General features: G+C 39.0%; 2 protein-coding genes across 2 annotated transcripts in view; both read right to left on the bottom strand.

Moving 5' to 3' along the window:
* stag2a (STAG2 cohesin complex component a) overlaps positions 1-10,207 on the bottom strand; it is a 28,544-nt gene extending 18,337 nt beyond the window's left edge. The window contains exons 1-10 of the mRNA XM_026182965.1: positions 9,907-10,207; positions 6,360-6,472; positions 6,110-6,188; positions 4,781-4,939; positions 3,113-3,209; positions 2,952-3,028; positions 2,620-2,824; positions 2,361-2,512; positions 1,103-1,176; positions 681-804 (exon numbers count right to left, since the gene is read on the bottom strand). Coding sequence (XP_026038750.1) covers positions 681-804; positions 1,103-1,176; positions 2,361-2,512; positions 2,620-2,824; positions 2,952-3,028; positions 3,113-3,209; positions 4,781-4,939; positions 6,110-6,188; positions 6,360-6,403 — 1,011 coding nt within the window. The 5' untranslated portion in view covers positions 6,404-6,472; positions 9,907-10,207. The remainder of the gene's footprint in view (positions 1-680; positions 805-1,102; positions 1,177-2,360; positions 2,513-2,619; positions 2,825-2,951; positions 3,029-3,112; positions 3,210-4,780; positions 4,940-6,109; positions 6,189-6,359; positions 6,473-9,906) is intronic.
* Positions 10,208-11,034: 827 nt separating this feature from the next.
* epd (ependymin) lies at positions 11,035-12,706 on the bottom strand. The gene is made up of 6 exons (XM_026182029.1): positions 12,539-12,706; positions 12,328-12,359; positions 12,064-12,201; positions 11,790-11,976; positions 11,604-11,685; positions 11,035-11,492 (listed from the first exon to the last, which is right to left on the bottom strand). The coding sequence occupies exons 1-6, from the start codon at positions 12,612-12,614 to the stop codon at positions 11,366-11,368; spliced, it is 642 nt and encodes a 213-aa protein (XP_026037814.1). The 5' UTR covers positions 12,615-12,706; the 3' UTR covers positions 11,035-11,365.
* Between the last annotated feature and the right edge of the window lie 2,945 nt (positions 12,707-15,651).

Below are 15,651 nucleotides of genomic sequence, written 5' to 3'. Positions count from 1 at the left end.
ACAACCAGAATTCATACATAAGGCGCGCTATCAACTTTTGAGAGAATGAAAGGATTTTAGGGTTAGCGCTGTTAGCTCGTTAGCGCTGTTAGCGCGGTTAGCTCGTTAGCACGTTGACGCCGTCCAGCCCCACGCATGGGCGATGCGCAGTAACTCGTTAACGGAGATTTGCCGTGTCCGTCTTGTCGCTGCCTGCACGTGAAGCGATGGGGTAGGAGGGGGAGTTGTCTTCAGTGAAGGCGAGGCGGAGTAACGTTGCGTAGAGACAAAAGTGGACGAAAGAGAGGCAAACTTGCGGCTCCACAGCTATAATTATAACGTAACATAGACTATATCGATATAAAGGATATTGTCACATCTTATATCTCGTATAAAAATATATCGATATGTTTTAAAAACTCGATATATCGCCCAGCTCTAATTCTGAGTTCATCAAATTCTCATGAGAAGGAGCAGGGAGAATAATATGGTTTGAAGCCAGTTTCATACATAGGCTGGGATAACCTACTTGCCGAGTACATTTTTTTAAAAGTTGTTATTAATTATATTGATGCTTATCTCAATTATACTGACTGTGTCACCTCTGGTACTACTACATACGCTGACTCTCAGAAATCTAAGATTTAAGATGTGGGCTTTAATATCTTCTTCCATAACACAAGTTTTTTCCATAAACTCACCTTGTCATGCATTGTCCAGCCAACATACTTTAGGTAGCTGTCATTAAGGAAGGCGTCACTGTACAGCTTCATCCACACTCCTATTTCCTCAATACAAATGGCTCTGATTTCAGCAATGGCATCGCTGGCAAAAACAAAGAGAATTCACTAAATTTAGTAAACGGGCCTTTAACAGACCTGGCAGCTGTAAACAGCACTGAAGAAGGTTCATTGTGAATAATGAACTCATGCTTGTATTAACATTGATTTTGCACTAGAGGGTGCCAAAACACTCTAAATGAACTCTGTTCTGTCTGCTTCTTGTTGTACAAACTCAAAAGTGATAAGAAGCCCGTGATGAAATCTTACATTCAGCACACAGTCTGGTTGCCATTTACCATAATAATCTGGGGGAATTCCTTATCGCTTAAGGATTTACTTACCGATATCTGTGAACAAACACTCCCTTGAAGATTGCATTCATCATGTTTTCAATTTCATCTTGATTTTCTTGAAGCTAAAAGATAAACAGAAGGTTTTTGAAATTAATTGAACAAAAACTCCCTGAAAGTCCAAGATCACGGTTGGTATTGTTCTATGCTTGGATTTTTTACAGATTTCATCCACTATTTGTTACCATTGTTAAAGGTAAACCAGAAATACTGGCTTTATATGCATTTTGTGAACTAGAAAGGACAGTTTATGTAGAATGAACTCAAAATAAAAAGAACCAGTCCTGTTCAATGTGCTTATTGTCTTATCATCTGAAATGATACAGTCTTATCATTTCAGATTTGGATCAGTGGCCTTATGCAGTAATAGTTCAGTTTTACACTAAATCTTTCATACCGCTTCTGTGAGACATTCACAAGATCTCAAAGTGAGATTCAACAGTCTTTTGTAACTAATCATAAAATGTGTAATGGTAAAAATCACTCATTTTAAACGATTCACCAGGAGACGTGTCGTCAGATTCATATAACGTCATAACTGACACTTTGTAAGTTGCCATTAAGCGCAGCCACCCTCCTCTGAATTTAATAACAGCCCATGCAATCACAAGTCTAAAAAGCCCCCAACTTTTTCTAACTGTAGAATTTCCAGATGTCATCTGAACTGATGTGGAGAGGCAACGAAAAGTGTTGGTGAAAAAACACACTGTTTTAATCCAATGGCCAATGACGTGTCATTACAGCACTGACAAACTGTGAGAGAAAAGGAAACCGTGATTGAACATGATGTCTTTCTAAATTAACCATGACTAATACGACATGCATTGAAGGGTAAGCGGCAGTCACAGGGATTCGGCCTTCAAGAGGCGATGTTAGTCTGCCTGCATTAAGACCCTGAAGCAGCTGTTGGAAAGAGAGAAGTATGTTTCTGTGGCTGCGCTAAAAATATCAATAAAATAATGAGCTAAAATAAACAGAGTGAATTACAAGGCCACGGAATGGTAAACAAAGTCATAATTTTAGGTTATAGCTGGTTAGGGATGGGGCTTTAAATAAATCAGTAGTGACTGAGTCTATTCTCCAGAGACACAAAGGCAGAAAAGGCTACACCTGTATGGCATACCTGCACGTGAAGGGGCAAATACAATCAGCAGCTACAATCAAACGCTCACACCCACTGACGTGTTGCTGTATTACACTCCAACATCAACGCTGGGTTGAATGCTTGACAACTTATCTTTCTTCTTACCTCTTTGCGCTTCTGTAACAGTAGCTCCAACCTATCATTGGCCCTCTTAGCAATGACCTTGTTCCTTTCTGCCTCATACTGTCTCTGTGTGTTGTCCATATTGATGCTTAGGTTCAGAGCCACGTTCACCAAGGCTGTCATCAACTTCATGGCTGGCAGAGACAACAATGTTTAAAACACATACGTGTAGGAACAACTGCTGTCAGATAACAGCAGCATGGGCGTGCAGGATGGAGACAAAATCCACAATAAAACTGACCTGCTAGTGTGCTTGTGTGTCTAAAGGCCCTGACCTGTGAGTCAGACAGGCCGGTGAGTAGCGAGATGATTGTGTCCATCATATACTCGTCATAAATGATGCTGTACTGACACTGTCGCACCAGAACCGCAATGAAGTCGCAGAAGTTTATCCTGAATTTCTTCCACTGTGGTCCTGAGAGGGTTAATGGATAGTCGCCGCTGTCCTGTACAGCACAGAGATAATCAGATTGGGGTCCCAAGTATTACATTTGTTTCAGGCCAGATTAAAAACATCTCCCATGCTGGTGTGGTTCTTTAAAATACGTTGTATTGAAACACAGCCTACATCACCTCATCAAACTCCTCTGTCATTTTCCGGATGATTTCCGAGTTCTGCATATGTCTGAACATCTCTCCACTCACAGCACCTAATACAGCAAAATTGAGCGTGTGAATGGGCTTTCAGGCACCCAACATGCTGCACATTTAGACAATACAAGTAGGAAAACTACCTTTACAGCCAGAGCACTGAATGAAGAAGTTGATTAAGTCCAAAAGAGTGGTGTCCCTGTCATGTTTGTATGCCTCAATCCAGTCATCAACCACAGACTGGAAAGGGAAGCACACTCACAAAATTATCACATAATTATTTACACTTCTAACTAAAATATAACTTTGAAAACATTCCTTAGAGAGCATGCTTGGTTGACTCCTCTTAATCCATTAAGCTTGATTTATAGTTGTGCTGAATCCCCGCAATTCAATTCAGTTTTATTTATATAATGTCAAATCACCACAAGCACGTCAAGGCGGTTTATATTGTAAAGTAAAAAAACAACAACATGCTAATACAGAGAAAACCCCAACAATCAAAAGACCCCATATGAGCAAACATGTGGTGACAGTGGGAAGGAAAAACTCCCTATTAACAGAAAGAAACCTCAAGTGGAAGGTCGGGGGTGAGGGGACAGGACAAAGACACACTGTTGAACATGGCCAAAGATGAATAACTAATGGTTAAGGGGGAAGGGTGGGTATATAACCACACAGGAAGTGTGAAAAAAAAAGGGGAGGGGGAGTAAAGAAGAAACACTTAATACTGCATCATGGGAAGCCCCTAGCAGCTTAGACGCAAAGTAACTAAGGGAGAATTCAGGGTCACCTGATCCAGCCATAACTAAGAGGAGCTTATGCCATGGTGGCTGTCATTGCCGTTTGCACTTGTACGCTGAGGAGCCTGCATCGGTCTGACTTTACGAGTGAAACTGAGCTGATCATGTTTGACTTGGGCCTATTACATTTTGAACAACTGTTACGTTTAGTAAAACGCAGAGCAGAGCAGAGTCCTGAAATGACTGAGCCATATTTTATTTTATTTTATTTATTTATTTTATTTTTTATTTTTCATTTTTTTATTGTTTTTTAACTTTATTGCTATGTCTGCTTTTATTACTATGTGCATATTAGTATTGTACAGCACTTTGGTCTACCAGGTGTGTTTTTAAAGTGCTATATAAATAAATAAATGATGATGATGATAAAACAGATTATCAGAGCTACGCTAATGTCTATGTTGAAAGAATACTAGCTATTGCATTAACATCAAGCTACAGTCTATTACATTTTGTTTAATGGTATTATCTTTGTGCTAATCAATATGCTGCCTTTCGGTGAATTGAGTTGCTGCCATGTGTAGTTAATGTATCGATGCACAACAGGCGTGGGTAATATTTTTGACTATTCGAGTAGTCATTAGGTTATCTTTTAATTTAAAAAAAAAAAAAAAAAAAAAACCTGTTTGTCCAGTATTACCACCAGGAGGCAGCAGTAATACACCTAGTTTTTTTAGCAGCCACTACTGAACAAAAACAGAAACAGAACCTGCTTCTAACCGCAATGCATAAGGTTCAAGGAAATCAGGTCAGATGTAAAGAAAAAAAAAAGCTGTCAATAAGTCTTGTGTGGCACTCCTTTAAAAAATAAACAGAAATGAAGTTCACTGCATAGAGTGTGTTGTAAGCTTGAAATGCCCACCCTCAGAAATACAGCAGCTATAGCAAAGGTTTAATACAGTAATATAAATCAAGCTTTATGGATTAAGTATTCAAAAAATGAGAACCACAGACACTAAACCAGGCTACATATTGTTACTGATTGAAAATTAGAATCCGTGCACCCACCTGTGTGGCGCTCTTCCCCATTTTAACCACCTCAAACAAGGTCATGTTCTCCATTCCATTCTCCTGATGGTGGCCATTCACCCAGCCGGGACCAGTGACCCTCCCAGCTCCACCACCTTTGGCCTTGTCTCCAAGCGCCTTCTTCCCTTTCTTGGCTGCCTAATGAGGAGAAAGATGTTCTTCTGTTATCATACACTGCATCAGTGTGCCTCTATACTCAATAGCTTATCTGGTTACTGTGCATTAGAAAAACGGAACTAAATCACATTACAGACATTTGATGCAGAGATGAAACAGACTTATTTTCTTATCAAACGTAGCTGCTGCATGATATAAACTTTTTTGACTATGTATTAGCATTGTGATAGCGGGAAACCAGTGAGGATGTTTTACTGATTTCTACTCAGTGTATGCTGGACATACTGCAAGCCTGCGTGTGACCATGACTGCACATAAACCGAGGCCTGTACTACAAGGCAGGATTTGGGCTTTTCCAGGTTTCACTCTGGCTTTTAAGAAGGTGGTTCACTTCCTACTGGAGTACATAGTAACTAATGGTGTTTGAAATGAGAAATCAACAGGTACAAAATCACAATCCAATAACCAATCAATTATCTGAAAAAAAACCCCAAAAAAAACCTTATAACTTAATTAGATAGTTTATTTATTACTAATTACAATTAGTAGTTAATATTATACAATAAAATTACAATTATAATATAATTGTTATGTAATTGCAAAAATAAAACAACTACAAATTTAATCAAATTAAATAAAAATTTATTATTTGCATTATCATTATCAAAACATTAATAATAATAACAACAATAGCTATAATCTGTCTGACTAACTGTTTACTTACACAGTCTGCATTTTTGCCAATTTTCCCTTTCTTGCTTCAAATTGGCTAAACTTTATTTATACTGTAGGTATTTTCCAGCCTTACAGCACTTTTCCTCTCACATGCACTCACACAACACGTTTCTGCGCAATAACTGTGTTACTTTAAGTCTGTATTAGGTGTGTAACCACTTAACAGTTTCCTGTTATTATAGTTTTATTTTCCTTTCTAACAGCAGCCGCTCTGTTGTCAGCAGACTTCTCAATATCTGTGATCGTTCATGCGCTACAGTCATCCCATTCATGTGGAGGTGCTCTTAGATAGACTGATTATAACCCTGGGTTGACTAACACTTTTAAATTTCTAACCACTTTCACGTGACTGCTTTGCCTGATCGCTGATGTCGGAGTAAGTGAAGCCAGATAACAGACAATGTTAAAAGTGCTTCTCAGCACAGTGCCCAAGATAAGAAAGTCAGGAAAACATACCACGCCCTTTCCTGTCTTCGCATTTTTGCCATCGGGATCCTCAAGGTCAGTATCTGAAGACAACTGAGATTCTGCCTCTCTGTGCATAACACATGGATTTATTAGTAATTATTATTAGTATTTAATACAACTGCAAAAAGTAACACAAGCATAGCAAAAACGATCTCAAATATCATCAGTGCATACATACAAAATAAACATTGAAGGACATAAAAACCTTACAGTAACACTTCCATGTTGTTCTACTTACTGAGGAAACTGAAACTCAGTGTGCAAGTCCTGCGCTGCTATCATTTCTTTAACATTTTCTGGATCTGCTGGAGTAGGTGCTCTTACTGCTCTGGGTGCTGAGCAAGGATATACCTTTATAATAGCACATGAAAAAGAAAAAGAACATAATTATTAAAAAATGAAATGAATGAAGCAAAAAAAAAACCCCGGACAGTCAAAATAATCTTATGTAAACCCCTGCTGTTTCAAGAAAATGTTAATAAATCCTTTGAAAAGGCCGGGATTTCCTTCTGCATAGATTACTTATAAATGTTTTTTCTAAGTTACAGTTGGACTTTACATGTTGTTATTTAACTCTGTATAGCCATTCACAAAACAAGCACTGATTTGAGTGACCTGTAGAACTGCCTTTATCAGCTATAAACTCCATCAGATGTTTCTGGTTTAGAGACTTCAGCAATGTTTCAGAGATACTTTACAGCAGCGGTCCCCGACCTTTTTTGCGCCACGGACTGCTTTATGCCCGACAATATTTTCACGGACCGGCCTTTAAGGTGTCCTGGATAAATACCACAAAATAAAACCAGTACCCAAAAAAAATAATTTTCACACAAATTTTCAACTCTCGAGGCCCGGTACCAAACACGGGGGTTGGGGACTGTTGCTTTACAGGACCGGGACCTTTTTCACTCATGCATCATCTTAACTGGGTAAGAGTAAGACTTTGGCCAAGACAAAAAATGTATAACCATTTTTATAATGATTTAAGGTCGTGAACAACTTGCCAAGCATTCAAGAGAAGTTCTTGATTCGATTTCATTATCACTGGTCTATACTAAAGTAGAAAACCAGCCACAAACCATGATGTTCCCTCCTCTGTGTTTTGAGGTTTTACTGTTACTGTGCAGTTCCGTCAAGGATTCACCAAAATATGTGACTTTTCAACTTACATCCTATCAACAAATAAGACAACATTCACATATCCCTGTGGCCAATATTTATCTGTTAGAAAATTATTATGAAGAATTCAACATTATTCTAACCTTTATTGTAATTGGTAAACTTAATAAACAAAAGCAAAAAAAAAAATAGTTGTTATTTTAAACCCTCAAAATTTTATCCTTACAAATGTTGTTTGATAAATACACCTTGATTGGACTTAATGAACTCCATTTACATTGCTCATATATGGGTCATACTAATAGTCTTCTTAACCATTTCATGTGAGCCCAAAGTCAAAGAAGTCTTCAACACACAATTCCTTCTAGCCTACAGTTATTTTTTAACGTGCTCATGAAAAGTACATTTTGTTTGCTATTAGTTTAGTCATACTGCACATAGTTGTGGCTGAGATGAAACTCTTCCCACATTTCGTGGTAAGATTAATCATTGTAATCATAGTAGTACCAACTGATTCACACTTTTTGTCGAAACTAATATTGAAGGGCATGACGAGAGCGTGGTTGTGTCACTGTCAGGGCACACAAAGCTTTAATAACCTATTTAAATCTGATTATCTGTATCCAGATAACTTATCTGCATAAATGCGTGTTAATGCATGGTATGCAGGTTGTAAACGCAAACACAAGATATCGGCAATGGAACGCGGCTACAGTATGTTAAAATGTGAGCCAAACCTGCTGACAGACATAGTAATAATGTTAGCTATGCAATGGGGAAAGCAGAGAGCGTGTAACAGAGCCACTTATCTCAACCTGGGATGCACCATGTTCGTTCGCGAGTCAGCTAGATCTATCTAGCTAATTAGTCCATTGACATTTAGACAACAATAATATGTTTTGATGCCAGTTGTAAGACCAATTAATGTGATTTATCCAGCTGAAGCAGCAAGATAAAAATTACACATTGACATCAAAATAAGAAATCCACCCATCCAGGCTCCACATAAGCACATCAGCAATACCAAACCTCTGCACTTGCCATGTTTATTACCACTATCAAGGGCTGTTAGGCTTAGCAAAAAAAGTCTATTTGTTGTGGATCACTTGACAGTACTACAGCAAACTATTAAGTAATACATGAAATTGCAGATTAATCTTTTTGACAACTAGGGGCTGGATTCTGGTTGCTGCATGGTAGCTGCTAAGAAAATATTTCAGATGACTGAGACCCCAGTAGTGCGCACACTGACTGTGTCGCACTGTTGCAGTTTACTGGGACACATGGAACTATTTTTAATGACATCTGTGTTTTTAAGTGTTCTACAACAGGCTTATAGACTGAGAAATGCAAGAGGAAATGCTTGTTTGACTGCACTACTGGTTCAAAATGCTCCAAATTTGCTGGGTCCAGATTCTAAGATGTCATGACTTGTGACCTCTCCTTGGATAATTGAGCAAAAAAGTAATACAAAGAAGCCTCTTAGGCCTCTTCAAACCATCTTCTTAAAAAAAAAAAGGGGGGGGGGGGCATAAAAACATGTATATCACATTAATTAATTAACTGAAGATAATACACTGGCAAAGTTAAGTAATACATCTTGTTAGTGGCCATTCTCAAAAAAAAGCTTTCCAAGCTTAAGGGGTGTGTTTTCCCCAGACTCACTTTCACTCTCCACTTTACAACTTGCAAACTACACTTGTATCTCCAACACAGCTGTTATTCGGAGCTGAAAATAAGTGATTTTGTCTCCCAGCTCTAACACTTTAAAACAGATACTTAGGAATGTGTTACTTAATGAACGTTTTTTTAAGAAAAAAGAAAAAATGCATGTGATCGCGACTGTTTCACAACTTTCTGCGTAACTTTACGTTTACAGCAGATACTTTCAGAGAAAAGGGGAAACTGCGGACCGCTCTTATACAATAGAACATACTGTAAGTGGAAATCCCAGTAAACATGACACGGCTTTTCCTGAGCAGACTAGGGGCTTGTCCCTAGGCTCTGAACGCCATAAATGGATATGCATACTGTACGGATTTCAGTGTCTCAATAAAACGTTAGCTACTGATGAGCACAATTGTCTTTCGCTTGTATTACTGTCCACCGTGTCGGTAAACTGCATCGTTACTCGTAATTTGAAACAATTTAATCATACCGCAGTTGTGACACGCGCAGTTGTATACTTCCGAAATACAAACAACCACAGATGTTTGGGAGGCTGAGTCTGCTATCGGCTCTCATCTCCTCCTGACGTGCCGTCGTTTTTACGACGGCCAAGCAGTTCTCAGGCTAATGTGAGCTAAATCTATTGATAATGTGATCTTGGCCACAGACATCAACGCTCTAATTAATTAATACCGGGCTCCCACAACTGCGATTACACTTCGCGCCAGTGTTTTGATACATCATAAGAAACTAGCTTAGCTAGTATTACCGTTAGCTGTAGCTGGCTAACTGGACCACTAGCACATATAACACAAACTGGAAACACACAGAGGCTGCAGTTGGTAACTATCTTGACTATAGCACATTCTGATGAACTAGTATTTCTATAGGTATGACTATTGGTGACACTAACAAGTGTCTTGACAGCTAACCCAGAAAAGCGGCTTCAATGGCAAACTCCCTTGATGTTAACGTTAGCTATCCGCCATTTTACTTACCTCGTTTTAATTCAAAGACGGACTGAAATCAAATAATCCACGCGGTACGGACTGTTCATAGAGAATGCTTTCGTCAGTTCCCTGCACTGGCTGTCATTTTCCAAATTTTAACAATTGTAGTTTTATTTGTTGGCTAACGTTAAGAAGCTTCTTGGTGGCTAATATAGCAAGGTACAGTGTGTATTGTCGTTGTTATGCATGCAGCACACACACCACCTGTCGGCGACACTGTGTACTGCCGCTACGAGGGACCATATCCTGTCAGGGCTATCGTAGCGGCAGGTCCATATCCTGGTTCCTCGTAGCGGCAGGTCCATATGGACCGCTCTCATGTGATCGCCGATTGAGTCACGGAGATTGTCCATTAGGTAGGACAGTACCTCGCATGCTGTCTAACTTCCCAATGAGGCAGGGGTCATTGACTATTGATAGTTAATCAAATCCTAACGGGCACAGTGTTGTTGGGATAAATGCTCTCAGCTCTTTGATCAAGTAAGAACTTTAAGACTGAACTGGAATCAGTAAAAGGGCAAAGTTTGGATTTAGCTGGTAAAAGCTGCCCTATTTCTTCCACTCCCTGCACTGCTGAAGTTTTTCGGAATGAGCTATCAGAAAATAGATTAGTGGCCTACTGAATGAAAATCCAAGTAGGCTAAGTAAGTAAGTCAATAGATGTGTACAATGTTGTACATTTAAGCTTATTTTATTATGCTAACATACAAAGTAATAATATGTTTCTACTTTGTACCTTTAGGGGAATTTTCTGCTTTCTTACTACACAAAGAATGATTAATCAGTTTACCTCAGTAACACAATCAAAAGAGTTCATTTGGGGCCACAATACACATATTAATAGAATTATGTTTTTTGTGTTGTTTGTTTTTTCACTAATCACACTGGTACCCATTAAATTATATAGGCTATTGATTAACAATGATTATTGCTGTTGTAGTCATTCAATTCTTAAATTGTTCACTCAATGTTGGCAGTGTCTTTACTATGAGATCTCCTATATTATTTAATATATTTTAATATATTTAAAAAGGTGTCATTTGTTTTAGACACATGGTTTTTGTTTTTTTGCTCCAGGGCAAAATTTGTACAAACTCAGACCAACAAGAAAAAACATGAGATTTTTGACAGCTTTGACATTTTATTGTTCCATTAATCATATCTTACAGGTTTTTGTAAGCAGGCCGACTTGGTAAGCCACCAACTGTTAGTAATTGTAACTAATTCTAAAATCCATTTCACCTCTTCTCCCTTTACATCAACATGTATGCTTACAGTATGACGCGTTCAAAGCCATATCTTCCCACGGGTGCTGAGGGTGTGATGGAAACAGATGTGATGCAGTGCAGTGTCACAAGAAAAACTCACATAAAAGGAGAGAAAAGTCTATAGTTCTGGCAGGCCATGCTTGCATAAGGGGCTTAATTTTCTGCAGGTGAGGCTTCATCTACACAAACTCATTGAGGAAACCATTTACTGTCCCTTCAGGTGTGTCCTCCACAGGCTGTCCCATACAAAAGGAAGGCACCACAAGGAGATCGGGGTCCTTGATCTCGTTTTCAATCTCCATGGTCCTGTAAGAAAGTGACAGAGATACTTTATGGGCATTCACTGTATGTTGTTTGCATCCCTGTAGTATATTGCTCAGATGTTAAAAAGAGCTGAAAAAAATCAACACAGCTTACCTGAAAAGGAATGATGTGGACTCAGTGAAGTAGAAAGTGAACACAGGCAAACATCCCTTGGTTACAGACATGGAATAGTGGCCTGAAAACGAGAACAGAAAACATTCAAATACAGTGAATATCACCACAGTTATACAGGAGCGTCCCTCGAATTCTCTCCTCTGTTTATAGCGCGTCACCCCCTACCTTTCTTGTCGGGCATCGATCCTGTCCATACGTCTAGCTGTAATCCCTCCCCTTCGATGGCTGCACTCCCAGAGTGTTCTTTAGTGGAAAACGTGGCATCATCGGGAATATCCAGAGGGTGCATGCTGCAGTGCAGCGTTTTTTTCACACAGCTCTGGTTTTTGCTTTCAATCTCGTAGAATGTCCCCTGCCAGAGACAGACTTGCATGTTAAGTTGCTAAACAACTTCAAGTCATGTATTTACTTGTCGGCGTTACAGATTTAAAGCAGTTACCTCTTCGAAAAACATCAGCAGATCCATACTATGTGAAGCGTTTGTGGCGCTGCTCTCGTTTGATCTGAACCGTAGCTTCTTGCCCATTGAATCATAGGTGAATGCACCATATGCTTTCATTTCACCTTTCATTGACATCTAGTTTCATTCGAAAGCATACGGCGAGACACAACAAGGGAGAATTAAAGAGTTTAAAATGTAATGCAAGGATCAGGAGTTGATCTGAATGACAAATAATAATAATATATATTTTTAAAAACTTACCACAGACATGAATCCTGTCATATTGGGTGCATCTGAAAGATAAAAGTATGATAGTTAAGACCTTTCATATACTAACAAACATTAAATATAATTTGATCCAATACATAGACTGGAGTTTGTGTGTTGTAACTAAAAAAAATGCAGCAATCCTAAAAGATGCCTGAAAAATAATTTCAATTTTTATGGATAGGGTAAAACTGCAAACTCTTACGACAAGGCTGATGGTGATCTGCATGGGTGCTGGCGGTCAAGCACATGAAGAAGAATAGCGTAAGAGCTGCATACATTTTTCTGGTCTGGAGGGAATCACAAATTAATGTTCGAGATGGCAACAGCAACCAAAAACCCCAACCAGAAGCACATCTAGCTCTTGGTCAACCAAACAGCTGCTTTTATAGGGCTGGTAACTGGCACGAGACAAAAAGTCTGACGTAAAAAGGACCCGGGGTCATAACCCCCTGGACTTCTGACTTCAAGCTGTCCAAATACATTAGTTCTTGTCCCTGCTGGTCGGCACCCAGTGGAAGAGTTTTACTTTTCGTTTTTGATTGTGCAGCTGTCCTGTGATGTTTTCATGCAATGTGTCTCTGGCTGGCCCCCTACTTTCAAAAGCACCTTTCAGAGTGTCATGTGTAAATAAAGGGTAAGACCAATCATGCACGGGGGATTATCAAGGCTGTGTCAGGGAAACAGAGTTAAGTATAGATGAAAAATGACTTTATGCTAAGTATCATAACAGCTCCCTGTTTACAGTGATGTTGTGGTAAAGAGGAATGTAGGACTGTAGGTTGTAGGCCTAAGACTGTGTGTGAATTGACGGAGGGGTTGGAAGTGAAATGTGTTAGTTATACATCCAATGTCTGTTAGGAACTGAAACTGAACCAGGGAATCTCTATTCCTTAATGAAAGCTGACTAACATTTAAGACAATGTTAGAATCCTTTAAGCGCACATCCTCTCTCTTATGGCTGGCAAGCCAAGGAAGTAAAAAGACAGCTGGAGGTGGCTAAGAAATCAAACTTATCAGTAGATTATATCCAGTAAAATGGCATTTTCTGTTTATATATATGGCCTGTGTCCTTTTTGGAACTGGTTTCACGTTCCTTTTTTGCATTTATCCGCTACAAAGCATCAAACCACATCATAGTATTTATTTTACAGTTTGTGTTGTTATGTCATGTTCATCATATGTTTGACAGCTACATGTAAATTATTGCATCTGTGCATTCTCTTCCACTTATCCTTTCCAGGGTCATTGGAGATGACAGATGTTTTAGGGTGAGAGGCAGGTTGTTAGTCTGTCACAGAGACATACAACCATTTGCACTCACATTCACACCTATGGGAAATTTAGGATTACCAGTTAACCTATCCCCACTAACTGCATGTCTTTGGACTGTGGGAGAAAGCTGGAGTACCTGGAGAGAACCCACGCAAACACGGGGAGAACATGCAAACTCCACACAGAAAGACCCCGATGGAAAGGAACTCAGGACCTTCCTGCTGTGAGGCAACAGTGCTAAGCACTGTGCTGCATTTTAATTGATATTTAAATATTTTTGATGTCAAAGCACTCATCTGCCATATTTGACTGTAGGGACAAGGACTCCTGCTTCTTTAACTTGAAGTCATGGCGTTCATGGAGAAAGGACAACTGATGAGGCCTTGCTTCTGTACGACCAGTAATGAATAAAAAGATCATGTTTTTTAGATTTGAGTCATGGTAACCTTTGAACTTCCACATGAGACACAGACAAAGGAGGGAAAAAAGCAGCCTGGTGTATGTACAATTTTACAAAAAAGTACTAAATGTGTGACTGTGATGACTGACCCCCCCCCCCCCCCCCCACACACACACACACACACACACACACACCACCACCACCAAAAAAACACTCTTACCCTTATCTTTATACAAGTGATCCAAGCTAAATAGAAATCCTGGGGTGTGTATACTGGATCAACTGCAAAAGTCAGGGCAGAAACGTGTTGTTTTCACAGTTTCAGTGTGTGCAGCTGTCTGTTGTTCTACTTGCCATCAAAATTGTGTGTGTATGTGTGTTTTCATGCTAACATCGTGTGCACTCTGTCAAACAGGTGAGAAACATGCATCAATAACAGGCTTTTGAAAATATGAATCAGTGCATATAAAATACTGGCATACTTGCATTGAAGTATTTATGATGTAGTGGTATGTTTGGTGATTACTTTTAACAAGTAATCACTAAAAGCTCCGTAATGTTTGTTTATATGATTTTCAGCTCATTTTATTTGCATTGAGATTTTCAGATTTCTTTTTAATATGAACCCAGATGAATGAATTCTCTTCTACTCTCATTTCAGTTTTGCGTGAAAAGAAATCATTGAATGTAGTTTTTATATTTTCAACTGACTCGACTTTTGGTAAGAACTAAAAAACCAGAACACTGGCAATAAATGTGTATTCTGTGCATTTCACTTTTCCTTCCTTCATTATTTTTTGATTACTGTTACTTTCAAATTCCATTTCAAATATAATTTATGAAAACACCTACTTGTCTCAGAAGACTGATTTACGATAAACTACATATCTGGATTTCAGCTAAGCAGTTTGCTGTTTCTCTTTCAAAATAGAAAGGAAATGAATAACAAAACTAAAAGGATGCTTTATACCACAAACATTACAAACAACTAGGTTCAACTCAGACTTAAAATAGATTGAGAGTAAACTGCGGGAATCACATGGGAAATTTAACATCACTGTTTGAAGGAACTATAGCGGGGGGGGGGGGGGGGGGGGGGGTTAATGGAAAATGAGGGAAGCCCTTTTCTCAATGCACTGCTTCCCCTTCTGTTCACAGTTCATGACAGGCTCAGCACTTTCTTTTTCATAGAGGAAGTAAGCTTATTAATGACCTGCCTCACAAACTGGGCACTTTTTGTCTTGCAGTTTAGCTCTTAGTGTTTAAGGCTGTCCTGACCTTGTCTGCAGAAGTTTCCTCTTTCTGCAGACAATCATCAGGAGACACTGAAGCCAGAATGAATCCCATCTTGTCCTGCTAGATCGCACTTGGGCAAAATAAGACCCGAAGGCTGGAAAACAAACACATACAATCTCAACAAGGTCCAAGAACTCCTTAAAGCAAAACTGAGCAACAACAACAACAACAACAACAAAAAATTAATAATACAAAATATTATGTCACTTACTGCAGCAGAGAAAAACTAAAATATATTAGAGTTCTCTGCAGACAGATAAACACCTGACTATATTTTACTGGTCTTCCAAAGAAAGTCTTAATTATACCCACACGGCTAAACGAATCATGTTTTTATGACACTGTAA

The sequence above is a fragment of the Astatotilapia calliptera genome, chromosome 10 (genome assembly GCF_900246225.1).
Source record: "Astatotilapia calliptera chromosome 10, fAstCal1.2, whole genome shotgun sequence".
NCBI classification, from domain to species: domain Eukaryota; kingdom Metazoa; phylum Chordata; class Actinopteri; order Cichliformes; family Cichlidae; genus Astatotilapia; species Astatotilapia calliptera.
This window is presented reverse-complemented; position numbering and strand designations above follow the sequence as displayed.

Coding starts and splice junctions, on each gene's coding strand:
- epd (XM_026182029.1), bottom strand. CDS start 12,614: ATGTATGCAGCTCTTACGCTATTCTTCTTCATGTGCTTGACCGCCAGC. Junction 12,202..12,327: donor TGACAGGATTCATGTCTGTG/GTAAGTTTTTAA, acceptor GAATGAAACTAG/ATGTCAATGAAAGGTGAAAT. Junction 11,977..12,063: donor TGCTGATGTTTTTCGAAGAG/GTAACTGCTTTA, acceptor TGTCTCTGGCAG/GGGACATTCTACGAGATTGA.